General features: G+C 34.0%; 1 protein-coding gene across 1 annotated transcript; it reads right to left on the bottom strand.

The window, feature by feature from the left end:
• Positions 1 to 505: 505 nt before the first annotated feature.
• Positions 506 to 8,421, bottom strand: LOC114318834 (2-alkenal reductase (NADP(+)-dependent)). The gene is made up of 5 exons (XM_082878005.1): positions 7,786 to 8,421; positions 6,480 to 6,657; positions 3,681 to 3,847; positions 2,992 to 3,074; positions 506 to 1,111 (listed from the first exon to the last, which is right to left on the bottom strand). Exons 1-5 carry the CDS (start codon positions 8,047 to 8,049, stop codon positions 733 to 735), a joined length of 1,071 nt encoding a protein of 356 aa, XP_082734131.1. The 5' UTR covers positions 8,050 to 8,421; the 3' UTR covers positions 506 to 732.
• Between the last annotated feature and the right edge of the window lie 8,605 nt (positions 8,422 to 17,026).

Below are 17,026 nucleotides of genomic sequence, written 5' to 3'. Positions count from 1 at the left end.
TGTTAAATTGGGTTGGGCTATTAAACTTCATTTTCACTTTTTTTTATAATTATTATTGTTCAGCCTGCAAGTGTTAGCTTCTAAATTTACTAGCCATATTCATTTTATTTTTTTTATTTTTTTTTCATCTATAAGATTTACAAATTAAATGAAGCTCCTCTCAACAGAAATAGTAAAGAGATTTGGAGTTTAAAGACTAGTGCACTGATAAGCTGTATTGATCAATGTTGGTGGATTGCATCTGCCATTTTTCACACACAAAATTCAGTTGTCTCTTTATTTATTTATTTATCTGCAGAGACATCAAAATTCAAGAATTGAATTCTACTAGAAAAGAAGGGGAAAAAACAAAAAAGATCAAATTGGGCTCAATATCATTGATAAAATTGTTTTGTTTTAAGACCTGCAATGTTATTTATAATAAAATAAAACCTAATCTAAATAAGAAACAACTAATTATACTAATTTTTTGATACATAGGAAAATAATGGAAGAAAACATAAAATTATCAAAAACCACAAATTTGAGTTATGTCAATATTTAATAAATAGAAAGTTCAAGAAAAGTGTCATAATAAGCATAATAAATTGTAAACCCAAAACAGAATTCCCATCTGTCACCACAGTGTACAACCATGCTATGCAAGAAAAGAGAGCATTATTCACCGGCAACACAACCGACCTGCTTACCAACAATTTTTCCAGTGTACAACTATGCTATGCAAGAATAACATTATTCACGAGCAACACAAATGACCTGCTTACCAACATTTTTCCCAGAATATAGCCCAACAAATGCAGCCGGAGCAGTTTCCAACCCTTCATTCATATCTTCAATGTAAACAATCTTCCCTTGCTTGTAGTAACTAATCACATCTTCCAAAAACTGTGGGTACAAATGCAAGTAATCGCTCTGCAGGAATCCTTGCATCCTTATGCGCTTGGATATGAGATTGAACACGTTGTAAATCCCTCGGGGATTAGACAAGCTTTGCTCAGATACCATCCCACAAATGGCGATTCTGCCATGGATCCTCATGTTTGTAAGTGCAGCATCAAGAATAGGTCCGCCTACATTGTCGAAGTAAATATCAATGCCTTTCGGAAAGAACCTGTGTATTAAATAACCAAGAACATGATGAAACCTCTGTAGCAACATAATAACTTGCAGGATCTAGGAAAAACAATATAAAAATTTAGTTGAGAATTTTTTATACAATTTTATACAACTTTCCAATGAGTAATGCTAGATATCCCAAATGTTTTACCAAATGTTCTACCAAATGTCTCCCATGGGTGTGGGACCCACACGCCCATGTGAGACCTCTTGCATTTTTCCTTTCCAAAATCTAGATTAACCAATGTGGCTCTGGTTTTTTTTCTTTTTTCTTTTTTTTTAAGTAAATAATGTGGCTCTGGTTTTTCAATTAGGGACTAAACCAAAAAAATGAAATAAATAAACTTGCCATGCTAGGGAGGTTGCAGCTCACCAAGTATTTATTTATCAATATTTCAACAGAAATTTACTAGACAAAGAAAGAGTGCATGATTTTAATTTTAATTTTTTTTTTTAATTTAGGTAAAAGCCCATCCACCAGGTTCAACCCAACTTCCCTTTTGTACATAATCATTCCAAATGATGGATTTGAACCTTCAAATGCTGTTATAATTCACATTGAATAGTTGAACATTTCATTTGTCTTTCCAATTTTTATCAATTATATGGGAAGTTATAGAAAGAACAACAGATTTGGACTTTTTTACCTTTACATTCCGTTTGTTTTGGCAAAAAATGTAAACATTTTCTAGAAAAATGATTCGTTTTCTCATGTTTGGTTGCAACCATGAAAATGAACGCCAGGAAACATTTTCCATTGTTTGGCTCGCTCATAAAAATGATTAATATTTTTCCATATATCAAGATGATTGTGACGTTTCTTATAGTAACTGCAATGTGCAGATAGAATTGATACTAAAGCCTTATGCTTATTAAGAAAAGGATAAATGAACAATATATGTATATAGCACACACTTGTATGAACTTGTCATGGTCAATTATAGAAGGTGGAGTGAAATTTTATTTTCACCATTGAACTATATACACAGAGAATTCTAATAACATCTTTGGTTGGCATCATGATTTCTTAGCTTCCATTATTCCTCTTTACTCGATGCTGTAGGTAATTTGTTGATGTCTCCATTTGGATCTACGTATCTAAGTAGGATGGTGGTGGTCATGCCAACCAAAGATGATATTAGAATTCTGTGTGGAAATTACATTATTAGAATTCTCATGTCCGTTGCGTTTCGTTAATACATAAAAAAATTTCTAGAATATATTTTCCGTTTAAACAAACAGAGCAGTAATTGAGGAGTCAAAATGCTGAAGACTAAGGGTTGAAGGTAAAAGCAAAACTACCAGTTTCTTCATGCTTTTATCTTGAAGTAATTCATGCGCATACGCAATCATTGTTTCCAATTGAATTTTGATATTGATAGGGTTGATGCCTCCTACCTTGCCCCCGTGGCATCAAAAGTGGGCTTAATAATTTGTACCTAAATAAAATAAAATTATATTTGTTCTATACATGTGTCTGTCAGCATGTTTGTATGGTAAGCACCCAAAATAATTTCGCCAAGGAACCTAAGATAATATTTGCGGAGGAAAATAATTGTTGTGGAATCAATTAAAAAAAGTAAGCCCAATTTAGTGCCCATTGGATAGGGGTGCAGGAGAGGTAGAGACAGTCCAACAGTAAAATGATGAATTATCAGGAAGACACGTGATAATTGCATGAAAGAGCCTACTGAAAAATTCGATCACAAAATAATTTCTCTCAGGCATCGCATAATATAAAGCTATCTGAAAGTGTAGTTCAATCTATACTCTCTAGTGTGCTAGAACATTGTAAATCATCTTTTCTGGCTAGACCCTTTTAGTTTACATAAATATTACCATACAACACACTTTTTTGAAAGAACTCTTACTGACCTTTTCAATGCTGCATCAAGGTCTGTCTCTTTTTTGTAGTTAAATGCTTCATCAAACCCAAGCTTATTCTTCAGAAGATCAACCTAATATGCCCCCATTCAAGAAATTATATTTCTTGTCAGTTTGAAGAACAGCAGTTAATAATCACACAGCCTAGCCTACTACAAAGATGCACTAATGTTTCGTTGTTTGGGCAGAAAACATTTTCTATGAAAAACTTTTTCCAACAAATATTTTTCCTAGAAAACTGTTTCCTAGGTTTGGTGGTGGTGGTGGTGGTGGTGGCAGCGGGCCAGAGGTGGAGGTATCGGTGGCGGCAGTGATGGTAATGGCGGAAGTAATGGCAGTGATGGTAATGTCGTGGCATTGGTAAAACTTTAGTTGGAAAAACATTTTTCACATTTTAAAAGTGGCCAACATTAATGTACTAATGGTTATATTGGTGGTGGTGGTGGCAGCGGGCCAGATGTGGAGGTGTCGGTGGCGGCAATGATGGTAATGGCGGAAGTAATGGCAGTGATGGTAATGTCGTGGCATTGGTAAAACTTTAGTTGGAAAAACATTTTTCACATTTTAAAAGTGGCCAACATTTTCCACTCAAATAAACTTGTTTTTCGTTGACCATAGAAAACATTCTGTTATTTTCCAATAAATGGTTTTTGCTCAGACAAGCGTGAAAAGAAACTTACTTTCTGGTCTGTGCCAGCACTTCCAACTACATAGCATCCGTGTAGCTTAGCGAGTTGGCCTACAAGCTGACCAACGGCTCCTGATGCAGCAGAGACAAAAAGATAATCTCCTTTTTTAGGGGCACAAACCTCATGAAATCCAGCATAAGCGGTAAAACCTGGCATACCTGTGCAAAATTGAGTTACATGACTGTTTCATCGAGGTAACTAAAGGTTGAGAAATATGAAACATTATTATATGACTGTCATAGACAAATGCGCAAAGCAGTTAAGGTATGTCAAGTTTATTTCTTCAGAAAAAAAAGTTAATGGGACAAATGTAGATGCTGCTCTGTTTATTCCAGTTTAAGGGTTCACCCGACCGCTAGCCAAAGAAAAGAAGTGATATGAAACATGTTCATATTTGAAACCACAGAGCAATTAGATTTTACCAACTCAAGTCAAATTTAACATGAAAAAAAAAAAAGGAAAACAAATCTGGTCCGATAAATTTAAAAACGCAAATACTAATGAATTATGAAGGCAGACTAAGGGTGGTGCTAATGCCACGAATAAAAAAGCTACAGCCACGCAATTTTCATTTTAGAGACAAATTTACCATTAAACCAATTAGACGACTCACTCTTTCTCTCCTCCTTTGTCTACTTCTCATTCTTTTACTCCAGTTTCACTCTCTCTTCACCAACCACCAAGGCCAATCAGCACATCCCCTATCACTTGTTTTTTTTTACCCATGCCCTCTCTCTCTCACTAGGCCAATGACCCATCATTGTTGTAATTGGTGACTATTTGCTCTCTATGGTGACCCATCTAGCAAGCCGACTGATCTATCTCCTATGAAGCACGGACACCTCTCCGGAGGTCACGTACGAGTGTCCGACACGGACACGCGCCGAACATGCTCCAGACACGCTGGGACAAGCTGTAGACATGTAAGGACACGTTGAGGACTATTTTTTTTCAAAAAAAAATTAAGATTTTTAATTTTTTTTTACTAAAATAACATACCTAAAGTTGATAAATTTGATAGAATTAAATTTGTCAAAAATACATATTACACATTTAAAAATATGACATCTAATAAATATATAAAATTATATTTTTTGCACGTGTCCTGCATTTTTTGGAAATTTACGTGTCTATGTCGTGTCACGTGTTCGTATCCGTGCTTCTTAGTCTATCTCTTTCCTCCCTCACCACCACTGTCCCCGTCAAAAGTGAACAATCTCGCTCCCTCTCCCTCTTGCCGACTTCCACTGCACTGTCTATCCCCCTTCCAGCATCAAATAAAGAATAGACCTCCAACTCAATCACTGCAACACAGTGAACAGTGGTGATGACATCATACGTGTTGCCACACCACCATTTAGTCCTCACTAAAAGCAGAGCACTGAACGATCAAAGCTTGATAGCTCTACATATATAATAGACATCAAGCCAAGCATGTATCAAGTATTACCAAGATGCCAAGCAAAATCAATGGATGTTGTGTTAATGTTTTCTAAAGGAAGTTTTCTGAGGCAGCAATACTGAGACGGGTGTAGGCATGCATCTGCCTCTAAACTTTGGGTATTAGGACATTGTTGATGAGAGAATAATACTGAGAGAGAGAGAGAGAGAAAGAGATTGGTTTAGGGGGAGAGGAGAATGGATGGATCTTTAGCGAGAGAGAGAAAGAAGAAAGAGAAAACAAAAGTCGGTAGTGGATGAGAAAGGAAGAGATAGGGTGAGAGAGGAGAGACGCCACAGGGTGAGAAAGGAAGATGAAGAGAGCGGGAGTTGGCCATGCCAAGAGAATACGATATGGAAGAAAAATTAAGTTGTCTGATTATTCAAGAGCAATTTTGTCCTTCGTTAAAAATTGAGTGGATCCAATTTTTGCATTTGCTGCATTAGCACCACCCATAGAATAACAATGTGTTTTATGTCAATAAGAATTAGAGGTCATGAATTAGAGCGATGACAAATACTATCCACTCTGCAACATTGTGGTGTGGGTTCGTGTCACGAGAAACAACCTCCTCAGAAAAAGTAAAAATAAAAACAAGATGAAGTTAAAAAGTGGGGGTAAGGCTACCTACCTAATACCTCTCCTAGAAATTGCTGCATGTTGGAGCCTTGTGCACTGGTCTAAAGTAGAAAGGGAAGTTATGAGAGCCAACAAACATATTCTGAACATCTAAAGAGACTGACTACTAGGAGTGATCCTATATGTCAGGGCCTCCCTCTAAAAAAGAGTCGGGAAAAAAGGATCACGGTTATAGAAAAAGGTTTTATGTTGGTCAAGCTGACTGATCAAATTTTAATGACTTTATAACTATTGAATTGGCAATCTTTACTAGTTGGTGATAGAATTGATAGGATGTTTTCATCCTAAAAGCACTGCATTAATATAACAAATTCTTGTTGATAAGACCATATCTAAACTTAAGGGTTAAGACATAAGAGGTCAGGGCGCTATGAGCACCAATCCAGCCATTGAAGCAACATGAGGTACCGCAACAGGGACTTGCTTCAAGCAAGACAAGGCAGCACAAGCTAGGCAAAGCATTTTCAATGAATGAGAAGCACCTTAGTTCAGATTGTTTACATAATGTACACACTACTCGAATTGAGTTGAATTTCCCCCTCTTTGGCATGTCTTTAGGTGTGTGCTTCACAGGTGACGGAAATTGAACTATTATTACATACATGTTTGTGAGTGCAAATAGCTACCCTGCAGTTGGATAATTTAAGCAATCAAATCATGCTATAACTTTATGTAGATGGCAAGATTTTGAAACAAGAAAGATAGTGTACCAAGAAGGCCCACATAGTACGAAACAGGGATATCATTTGGCTGGATTTTTCTCAACTGTTCTGGTTTTTTGATCAAGCTGTATTCTTCCCAACCTGTCATCCCTGTGACGAAATCACCAGGTTTGAAATTCGGGTTATCAGAATCCACAACTTTGGAAACACCGAACCCTTCTATCACCTTCACCAAAATACACCAGCAATTATGCAATTGTGGAGGGTGGCACACAGTGACAATTGTGTATGAAATTATGATGAAATTCATATATATTATATAGTGAGAATACTGGCATCAACAGTCCATTTGGATAATGTGATTTAATGAGAAATGATAAGAAACGAAGAAAAAGAGAACTCTTTTCTCAAGTTTGGTTTTTTAGTTGAAGTAAAAAATAGCGAAAAATAACGAGAAATAGAGAGCAAGAGAACTCTCATATAGATTACTGAGAAACTGAGTGATTGTGTATTTCTACAATACTAACACTCCGTTTGGATGGAGTGATTTGGTGGAAAATGATAAGAAATTATGAGAAATAGAACTCTTTTCTCATGTTTGGTTGGTAAGTTGAGTGAGAAATAGTAAGAAATCTTGAGAAATGTAACTTTTTTCTCATGTTTGGTTGGTAAGTTACAGTGAGAAATAGTAAGAAATGATGACAAATTGTGAGAAACAGAATCTCTCACTAAGCCTATTTTATTTCTCATAAAAGTGGTGAGATTTGGTGAGAAACAAGTTGATTGGTTATAAAATATTTATAATATCAATATTGACCCTTAAAATATTAATGGAAAAAGAAAAGGAAAAAAAAAAAAAAAAACAAGAAATCTTACTTGTAATCCGCTCTTACATATCTTCCTTTCTTACTCATCCAAACATAATGGTGAGAACACACAATTATTTCTTTTCTTTTCTCACCTAGATGAGAAACCACAATAATTTTTTTTTATCTATTTCTCACCCTAAGCTATGATCCAAATGAAGTGTAAGATTGCCCAAGAAACAAAAAGAAATTCCACTCATAATAATGAAAAACTCATTTCTTAAACCACAATCATTTCTTTTCTTTTCTCACCCATGATCCAAACAGAATCTAATAGAGTTACCCAATTTCACAAATATACAAAAAACGAAAAATGTCTTAGCAAAAGTATCAAACTGATCATACAAATCGATATATTAGCAGGAAATTGAATGAGTAATCATACAAATTAAACATATGTTATTAATGTTAATGGGTTAAACAACATGGATTTGGATTGATTGATCGATCGATGAGAAAATCAGAACAATAATAATAAAAATAATTACCGAACCGGGGACGAAAGGAGGGATGTAGGAGCCGAAGAAGTGGCGCATTCGACCGCGCATGTAAGGATCGCAAGAGAGGTAGAGATTCTTAACCACCAATGCACCATTGCAACCCCCCTCCTCCTCTTCTGAAGGAACCTTGAGCTTGGATTTGTTACCAAGCTTCAACTCCATGTCTGACTCAGTTGGAATTCCCTCTATGTACCCTTTGAATATGATCTGCTTGTTCTCTACTACTACTGCTACTTCTTCTTTCCTTTCCATTGTTTGATTTCTTTGAACTTACTCTGTTATCTCTATCAATGTTGTAGCTCTTTGGGTTTTTGGGGTCCTGTTGCTACTCCTAACAATTTGGAAAAGTGATGAGAGTTGGGCTTTGAAGGAGGCTTGAAGGTGAAGAGAACTGTAGAGTGCAAGACAAAGCAGCAAGTGAAAAGATCTTAAACCCTCAAAATAGGAGCCTAGTACAACAACTACACACAGGCTCGGTTGTCTGTCTCTCCACCATCCACCCTTCATGTCTGACCAATTATTACTTCCCACTCCAACCTAACCCCCACACCCCTTGAATTGGGTACCAACCCACCCTCCTCCCTATAAAAATGGATGCGACGCTCCGATTTAAGTTTGTCTCATGTTCGTGTACCATAATTTTTTTTTTTTAAAAAAAATTATTAAAATAATGTTAATTATTATTATTTTTAAAATATAAATAGGATCTTATTATTAGTTATAGATGCTTAATTAATTTAAATTTTTTCATATATAATCTACTAGATAAACTTTATAATATGAACGGTGCAAATTATCGAAATAGATTCGAGAACGCCTCCACAGATTCACAGTATGAAACTTTGCCCAAGTTCATAAAAAATGCTAGAATTTTGTCCGGATGAATTCACTGCAATAATCTTTACTTGTAATAATGTTTCTTAATATATATTTTTTATATTTAGAGATTTTTTTAAAATATTAAAATTTTTAATTAGAAAAAATTATCGATAAATTCAAGTTGATAAGTGTGTTAGACATTAGATCTAAGTTTTGATTTTTGATGGTTATAAGAACGCATACATGACGAGAAAGAGGCAAAACCCTAAAAATTTCTCTTATTTTTTTCTCTGAAAGTTCTTGTCAGGGAAGAGGAAGAGGGAGATGGCGGTGGTTCCCACACCTCTACGATATCTCTTTCCTATCATTTGTCCTTCCTTTGATCCTTCTCTAATGTTTGCCTCATCAGTCCAGTCATCACAACTTTACCTTCTCCACTCTCAAGCTCAAAACTTTAAGATCTGGTTCAAAATCTTTTCATAGTCTGAAAATCGACGTTGAATAATACATTTGTTTCACACTAGGTAATTACCTCAACTTCAATGTTATATTTTGACCAGCGGATGTGGGATCTTCAAATTTTAAGTTGAAAGCTCTAAAATAGTGTCGTTTTGGATGAGTTCGGTAGCTACTTGGATATGGTGTTTTTTTCTGTATGATTTTTTTAATTTTAATTTTTAGTTTGTTGATGCAATAATCCTTTCGGTGTGGAGGTTTGTTTCCTCTCTTTGTGTCTTTTGTCCTCATCTATGAAGGCTTGGATCCTTCATTCTATGGAAGTTGTTTGTCTCTTTTTGTGATTTCTTGATACTACTGTGTCGAATTGATCTAATTTTTTTTTATCGATTTTACAATGAAGACTTTCTTCTTGATCTAAAAAAAAAAAAAAAGAACACACGTATGACAGTTCTTAGTTGGTAATTTTAAGGGCATTCAGGTCATAAATCCAATTCTCAATTTTGTTTGGTCAAAAGTCCAACCGCTATTTGTCCAAAATGACAAGCTTAGATAAAAGGACCAAAATACCCCTGTTAATATCATATACACGATAGATCCTACCTCTCATTTCCAAACAATCTCTCTCTCCCATTCTCTCTCTCTCTCTCTCTTTCTCTCTCTCTCTCTCTTTTTCGCTCTCTCTTTCCTCTACATCATTTCTTCTCCACCGTCGCGCTCTTCCGTCGTTGTTCTACCGCCCTTCTTTACTGCTACGAGATCCATATTCAGACAGATCTGGAAAAGATCAAGGTTGAAGAAGACGAAGCTACCATTGACAAATCTGAGCTCCTCTATCTATCTGTCTTTGTCTCTCTCTGTCTCTCTGTCTTTGTCTCTGTCTCTCTCTTCCCGAAACATTCATAGTTGTCGTTCTGTATAGGGTTTGTGTTTTATCTATATTTACACAAGAGTCATGAACTTCGCACTCTACAAGTCAAAACTACTTCGTTTATTCAGCGATCTAGGGTTTCTCTACAAATTCTGTATGTGTGTGTGTGTGTGTGTGTGTGTGTGTGTGTGTGTGTGTGTGTGCGTGTGTGTATTTTCAATTTGAGATTGTTTTAATTTGCTTGGATTAAATCTAATTGAATTTCATAGTGCTTAAATCTGATATCTATGTGGCCGATGATCTCAGATCTGTGGTTGGTGAATCTGTTAGATTTTTAATAGACAGTAGGAATTTTGTTAGATTTGAACATAGATCCAACATAGATTAGTAGGATTTTTTATTTTTATTTTTTTGATTGGGTTTCTTATTGTTAATGATCTGTATATCTATTTTTTTTTCTTTTGTTGTTATTATTGCTAATGATGATGATGATGATGATGAAATAGATTGCTACAAATTATATGTTCAAAATTTAAAAAGATGATGAAACAAATTACAACAAATTATCTGTTCAAAATTTAAATAGATAATATGATAAATCTATTTAGCTAATAAAATCTGGACGAAAAGGATAATAAAATTGAACAGATAATAAAATTAAACATATAGTTAAAAAAATTGAACAGATTATAAAATTTGGACAGATATTTGAACAAATAAAGGGAAACTTTCTCTGTGTGTGTGTGTATTCCTCTATATGTGTGTATACATGCATGTACGCGCGTTTGAATTCAATAAAATTGAAGAATTTGATGAAATTAAGGTTTGAAATTAGGGTTTGATGAAATTTGATTTGATTCATTCTACAGAAATGGCTCAGATTTAGATTTGGATTCCTAGAAATGTCTAGATCTGGATTTGGATCTGGGTTGGCTAAGATTTGTTGAAAAACAGATAGAAAATATTAAACGTGTTAGGGTTTGGGGAGGATGAGATTAGAATTTTTTTTTTGTTGTTATATCACAATTTAAACAGATAAAAATTTAAAAATTAAACAGATAGAATATAACGATTTTGGTTTCAACCCCGACACTTTTTAATTGCTTTGGATCCGAGAACCCGCATATTTGACTGTTGTTCAACTCATTTTCATCTTGCTGTTTATTGAGTTTGGCTCTTGGAAGTTTTGGTTGTATTTGAAATAGGTTAGGAGGTTAGTTTTCAAAGAGTTGTTGCCCAGATTTCTACTTGTTCGCTCGAGCTACCATTCTTGCGCTCGAGTGGTCTTTTACAGTCTGCAAAACTACTATGAGTTTGTATTCTTCACTCGAACGATCTTTCTTGTGCTCGAGCGAACTTTTATAGGTCTGAACTACTAAAAAGGGGTCTTTGTGCGCTCGAGGGATGGTTTTGGTCGCTCTAACGATGCCACTTATTGTGTCTATCGCTCGAGCGACCATTCCTTCGCTCGAGCGGTCTATGTGTATATCAGTTTGAGATGAAGACTTTTTTGCTCACTTTTTCATCTCTTTCTCTCTCTAAACCTTATAACACCCCAGATCTACTTCCTCTCTCTCTCTAGTTCTTGAGCTTTTATCCCAAATACTATCAATCCGTGCATTTCCTCACCCTACTCCTTTAGAGAAAAACTTTGAGTACGTCGAGGGCTTCATTTTGATCAGAGCATCTAGCGTTTTCGATACTGTCAAGTTCTACCCATCTTTCTTTTGTGTCTTCTTTTTTGAGGTAGGGATTTCTTTGACTCTTTTCATGAGTTTTAGCTTAATTATTTGTCTTTTCAAAAGGGTTATGTGTTTAGGAGATTTTGGTAAAACTTAGGGTTTGGTTTGAAATCAAAAGAGGGGTTTTCCAAATTGATTCTTGAAAATGATTGTAGAAATATAGTTGTGGATGAGTTGTGTTGAAATGGTAGAAAGCTTTTCTCAAAATTGATTTTTGGAAAGAAATATGGGGGTTTTTGCCCTAATTTTGGATAATTGAAATTATAAAAAGGATATGGAAAAATGATGTTGGATATTGTGAAATTAGAATAATGATAATGTTGATGATGATAGTGGAGTTATATATGTATTATCACACCCATACGAATTGATGAAAATGTACCTTGTGATTTGAATTTATTTATTGTTTAAAAATATCTGTTTGGGGTTATTGGTGGAGGATAGTCTTGAATGTTGTAGCCATTGCATGAGGATTAGGTTGAATTAAAACTAATTTCTCATCCATTGTGGATTGAGCATCATTATACATTAAACATTGTAAATGTACTGGAATTTAAGAAAAATGGGTGAATACCGTGGTGAATTTGGTTAGGGGGTGTAGTTGTGGTTTGGTTATGTTGGCTTGTATGTCCTTAGTGAAAGTCCAGAAACCTGCGCGGTTAAGTGCCAATCCTTTTGATTAGTACCAGTAAAATAGCTTTGGTAGTGCTTGTATAGCCTATTTGCAAACACGTGATTAAAGATTCCCAGTGTGTTGTATCCACTGTCCTATTTTCTATATAAAATGATTATTTTTCATGAATTAATCTATAATCTGGCATTGCATAGTTTTGAGATAGAAAACAGAAAATGTTTGGAAAATGGCATGCATTGTGCATTCACCTTATAATTTTGCTACGATTTATATACTGTGTTAGGATATCTCTACTGGGCTTTGGCTCAGCCTATGTAGGAAACAATTTTCAGGTGCTAATGATATGCTTCCGCCAAGGACGTAGCTTGGGAGGACTTAGAGCTTAAGGCTTCTTTTTGGTTATGTTTTGATGTAATTATTTGTTTAAGCCTTAGGCTTTATTGGTATTGAGTTGAAACTCATTTTGTTGTAACCAAATACTATCTTGAAAAGTTGTAAACCATTAGGACATTTCTTTATTTGATATTAATTTCCTTTCTATTCCTATATCGATGTCATATGCTATAGATTCAAAATCTTGGATTTATGAATGTATATTGTGTATGTCACATTTTGTAATGATCAAAGATAAAATGAATGAAAGATATCAGATTATTGATTCAATTGACTTACTACTATGAGTTAGGTTTTATGTTAATTATTTCGGGGCATGACATAGAAAAAAATAGGATTGTGAAATTCAACAGATAAGAAAAATAAGCTTTGTGAAATTCAATCGGGGAAAAAATTGAACAAATAGACAAAAATTTTGAATAGATAGGAAATTTTTTTAATAGATAGGTATAAAATTTGAACAAATAGGAAATACTTTGAACAAATAGCAAAAAAATTGAACATATAGTCAACGAAAGTCAACAGATAAATTAAGGGATAAAATTGAAAACAAAATGTCATTCAAAACAAGAAAAAAGATTTCTCACCAAACTATTTCATAAAAGGTGGATCTCTCACTTATAACAAAATATTCACTGGACCTAGTGCCTTACAACCTCCTCAGATTGGATTTATCACAAATTTACTCTAATTTTAAACATATGGTAATAAGGACAATTTTTGATATTTTTGCTCTTTATATGTATTTTGTCCTAAAGATTTTAAAATCTCAGTTCTACAAATCTGTTTTTAATCAAATTAATACAGATTTGTCTTTTCAAGATTTGCTAAACAAGATCAATATTGGATATAAATTTCAAAACAAAAATAATAGATTGATTTTTCGATTAATCAAAATAGCCAAACAATATTTTTTTAAAAAAAGCGTTCCAAACCATCTTTGGCAATTTTGGATGGATAGATCTTTAAAAAAAAAAATCTACAGACATTAATTTCGTTAAAAACAGATGTGTATAACTCAAGTTATGAGATTTTAAATTGTCTTGGATGATTTTTTTTTTTTATTCCACATATTTTTTTGAGATCTATTTATCCAAAATTATTGAAGGCAATTTTGACTGCTTAATTTCTAAAAAAGGGAGATTTGTTTATAAATCTCTTTTAGAGGTGTTCTATTCTAATAAGTCCACAAACTATCATTGCAGCCTAGTTAATTCCATATATTTATACTTTTATTCTATGTGGCATTTTTTTCCTGATTTAGACTTTTTGTTGAACTATTAGACCCTTATTTTACTTTGTTCATATGTATTACACACAAAATAAGATAAACACGTTTTTCATATTTTGGTCATTTTGATATGTATGTTTTCCATTTTTTGCTCTTTCTGTTTTGGCAATTTTTCATGATATCACCATTTGCTGGAGATTCAGTGGGATACGATTATGAGATCGTATTCATCTCTTCATTGGATGTCGATTCAAGTTTGATCCAGTTGAAATCGACGATGGCGCGACAGTCACAATTGGTAGAGATGGAGGCAGTGATGAGTGGGATACGATTATGAGATCGTATTCGTCTCTTCATCGAATGTCAAATCAAGTTTGATCCAATCAAAATCGATGGTGGTACGACAGTCACAATCGGTGTAGATAGAGGCAATGGCAATCTTCAGTGAGGTTGTTTTCTTTCAATTTCAATTTCAATTTCTATTTCTAGTTATGGTTCTAGTTTTACTCTATGTGGACGATTTTCTTTGAAAGTTTGAGAGATAAAGGTTGGAATTGTGAAGAGTAAAGTCTTCGGTACAGTAATGAGGCTTTCTTTGTAGAGAGATGAGGTGGGTTTGGTTTGATTTAAATTGGTAGAATTGTTGGAATTGTTGATAATAATGATAATGACGAAGATGAAGATGATGAAGAAGAGGATGTGGATGATAATTTTTTGTTTTTTGAGATATTGAGATTTTTTGGATTTCTAATTTTGTTGTTGCCCATTGATTTTGATTTTTTGTTGTTGGATTTCAATTTAGCAATGATTTTTTTTAGATTGGTAATGTGTCTAATATACAAATGATATGAATGTTCATATCATTAATCAGTGTAAATATTCACATTAATTTGAAATAGAAAATTGTCATTGTGTTGTTGATTAGTGTTAATATTCACACACCTATATAATATTAAATTAAGAATATATTTTCACTGTATTCATTATCACTGTGACAAGGTGATATTAAGGTTCACATTAATATTGTATCAAATCACACAACCACAAGCCTCAATTTTCATTTTGGATACAAGCATGATGTGAATGTTCACATTGGAACATACGGATGTGGAGGTTCATATGAACTTTGGAATATAGATAAAACCATGGTTTCAAAGTGTTAATTACCATTATGGAATGGTGATATTAAAATTCACATCAAAACTGCATTGCCCACAAACCAACTAAAACAATGTGAATGTTCACATTGATTTTATAATCTCTAAAAATATGACAATATCAACATTGCAATAATCACAAACTATCATTTTTGTGTGTACACAAACATGAAGTATATGTTTATGTACAATCAAATTATTGATGTGAATGTTAATATCATGAATAAAATATCAAATAAATTAGTTTAGTCGCATGAAGCTAATATATTGTACATAATTATAAAGCAATAAAATGTGAATATTGACATTGACTTTGTAATAGTAAATGTTATGGCAACATACTAGTGTTCCTTATTAGGCACAACCAAAATAACGAATTCAATTCCAATATTTTTACAAAATTGCAAAAGATATGAAGTTTACATCCATTGGTAGTGGATACATTGGTTTTGTACGTAAATCATGGGTTTTGTATTGGAGAAAACTATCAAATCCAAAGTAGTTTTTGGTATGCTTGTATGCTTCTGACGCGTATACGATGACGTCATCAAACTTTATGCATTTGGCGTGGTCGATCTTAGCGTTCATCAATGTATCAAATAATATCCAAAATGGTGTTTGCCTCAAGCAGTTCAACTGATTCCCTGAGGACTTGGTGCTTGTCATCAATTTAATTAAGCTTGTAATATTTGATCGGTGGAATGTAGATGCCCCTCTCTGTTGGCATGTTGCTGTCTTTGATATGGTAATTCTCTATATTCCTCTTTGTGCAGAATTTACGGCAACATCTGTTATATGCACATGCACATTAATTAGTGTCAATATGAATATTCAAAATTGTTAACATCACAAAACAGTCAACGTCACGCCCCACTTTTTATTACACGACTACCATTACCCAAAATCCATTATTATAGTCCATTTTCATTGATACAGTACGGAACATGTTCACTAACATCCATAATTACAAAAAAGTTCTCTCAATTGTACATACAACGAAGTGCAACATGAATTACAATTAAATAAATTGCCCATAGGCTACATTGTTACATAAAAAGAAAAGGTTCAACCCTTAATACAATAAAAGCCTTCCGCTAACAAATAAAGGCTTTGTGGCCAATATGTAGGGAAGATCACCGATCTTGCATCACCTATCAACTTGTACTTGAAAAAGAATTAGTAATGTGGATGAGCATAAAGCCCAGTACGGATCCCAACGTGATCCTAAACAACAACATACAGATAACTATGATCATGAATACTTCATATCATGCAATATAAATAATGTGATGGTTTATAATCAAAGTAAACTTATATATACTTTTCCAAAAAAATGTCCAATTTGGTCAACAATACATAACATTCTCTCTTTCTTCTTTTACATCATTCATTTCATAAATAACATATATTAACGACGCATTTTCGATAACATGTTCATAAAACCCAATCACCTTTCATTCCTTGCACTCCCAACCCATCACATACACCCATTTCTAATACATGAATCATATTTCCAAGCCCTAAGCCAAGGGTATTGAGACATTTCTATAACCTGTTCGACACACAAATTTACATACAATATCTTTAACACAAAACAAAAATAACGCATTGTAGCTCGACCTTTTTCACTCCCCCTTTCGGAAGTTTAAAAGAAGCCCTATAGTTCGGATTCCCGCGGTTCTGAATCTAATCTCACAAATGCAATGTGAAATTGGTAAACACCAAAGAGTCCAAATCTGACAAATCTTTTGGAAAATCAATTTTGAATAAAAAAATGTCAAAATTGGACTGCTTTGCCAGATACAGAGTCGCCACCTAAATATTTTATTTTTGGAGAAATTTAGGAAACCCATGACTCGTGCCAAAAGCCACTTGTGTAGACATCGCATTTTTTACTTCCCTTAAGACTTGGGTGCCACTGATTGC

The sequence above is a fragment of the Camellia sinensis genome, chromosome 7 (assembly GCF_055761805.1).
Source record: "Camellia sinensis isolate YWXY chromosome 7, ASM5576180v1, whole genome shotgun sequence".
In the NCBI taxonomy this organism is placed as follows: domain Eukaryota; kingdom Viridiplantae; phylum Streptophyta; class Magnoliopsida; order Ericales; family Theaceae; genus Camellia; species Camellia sinensis.
Note: the sequence above shows the minus strand (reverse complement) of the source record. Positions and strands in the feature narration are given on the sequence as shown.

Coding starts and splice junctions, on each gene's coding strand:
- LOC114318834 (XM_082878005.1), bottom strand. CDS start 8,049: ATGGAAAGGAAAGAAGAAGTAGCAGTAGTAGTAGAGAACAAGCAGATC. Junction 3,075..3,680: donor GTGCTGGCACAGACCAGAAA/GTAAGTTTCTTT, acceptor GGGGCATATTAG/GTTGATCTTCTGAAGAATAA. Junction 1,112..2,991: donor CTTGATGCAGCATTGAAAAG/GTCAGTAAGAGT, acceptor TTTAATACACAG/GTTCTTTCCGAAAGGCATTG.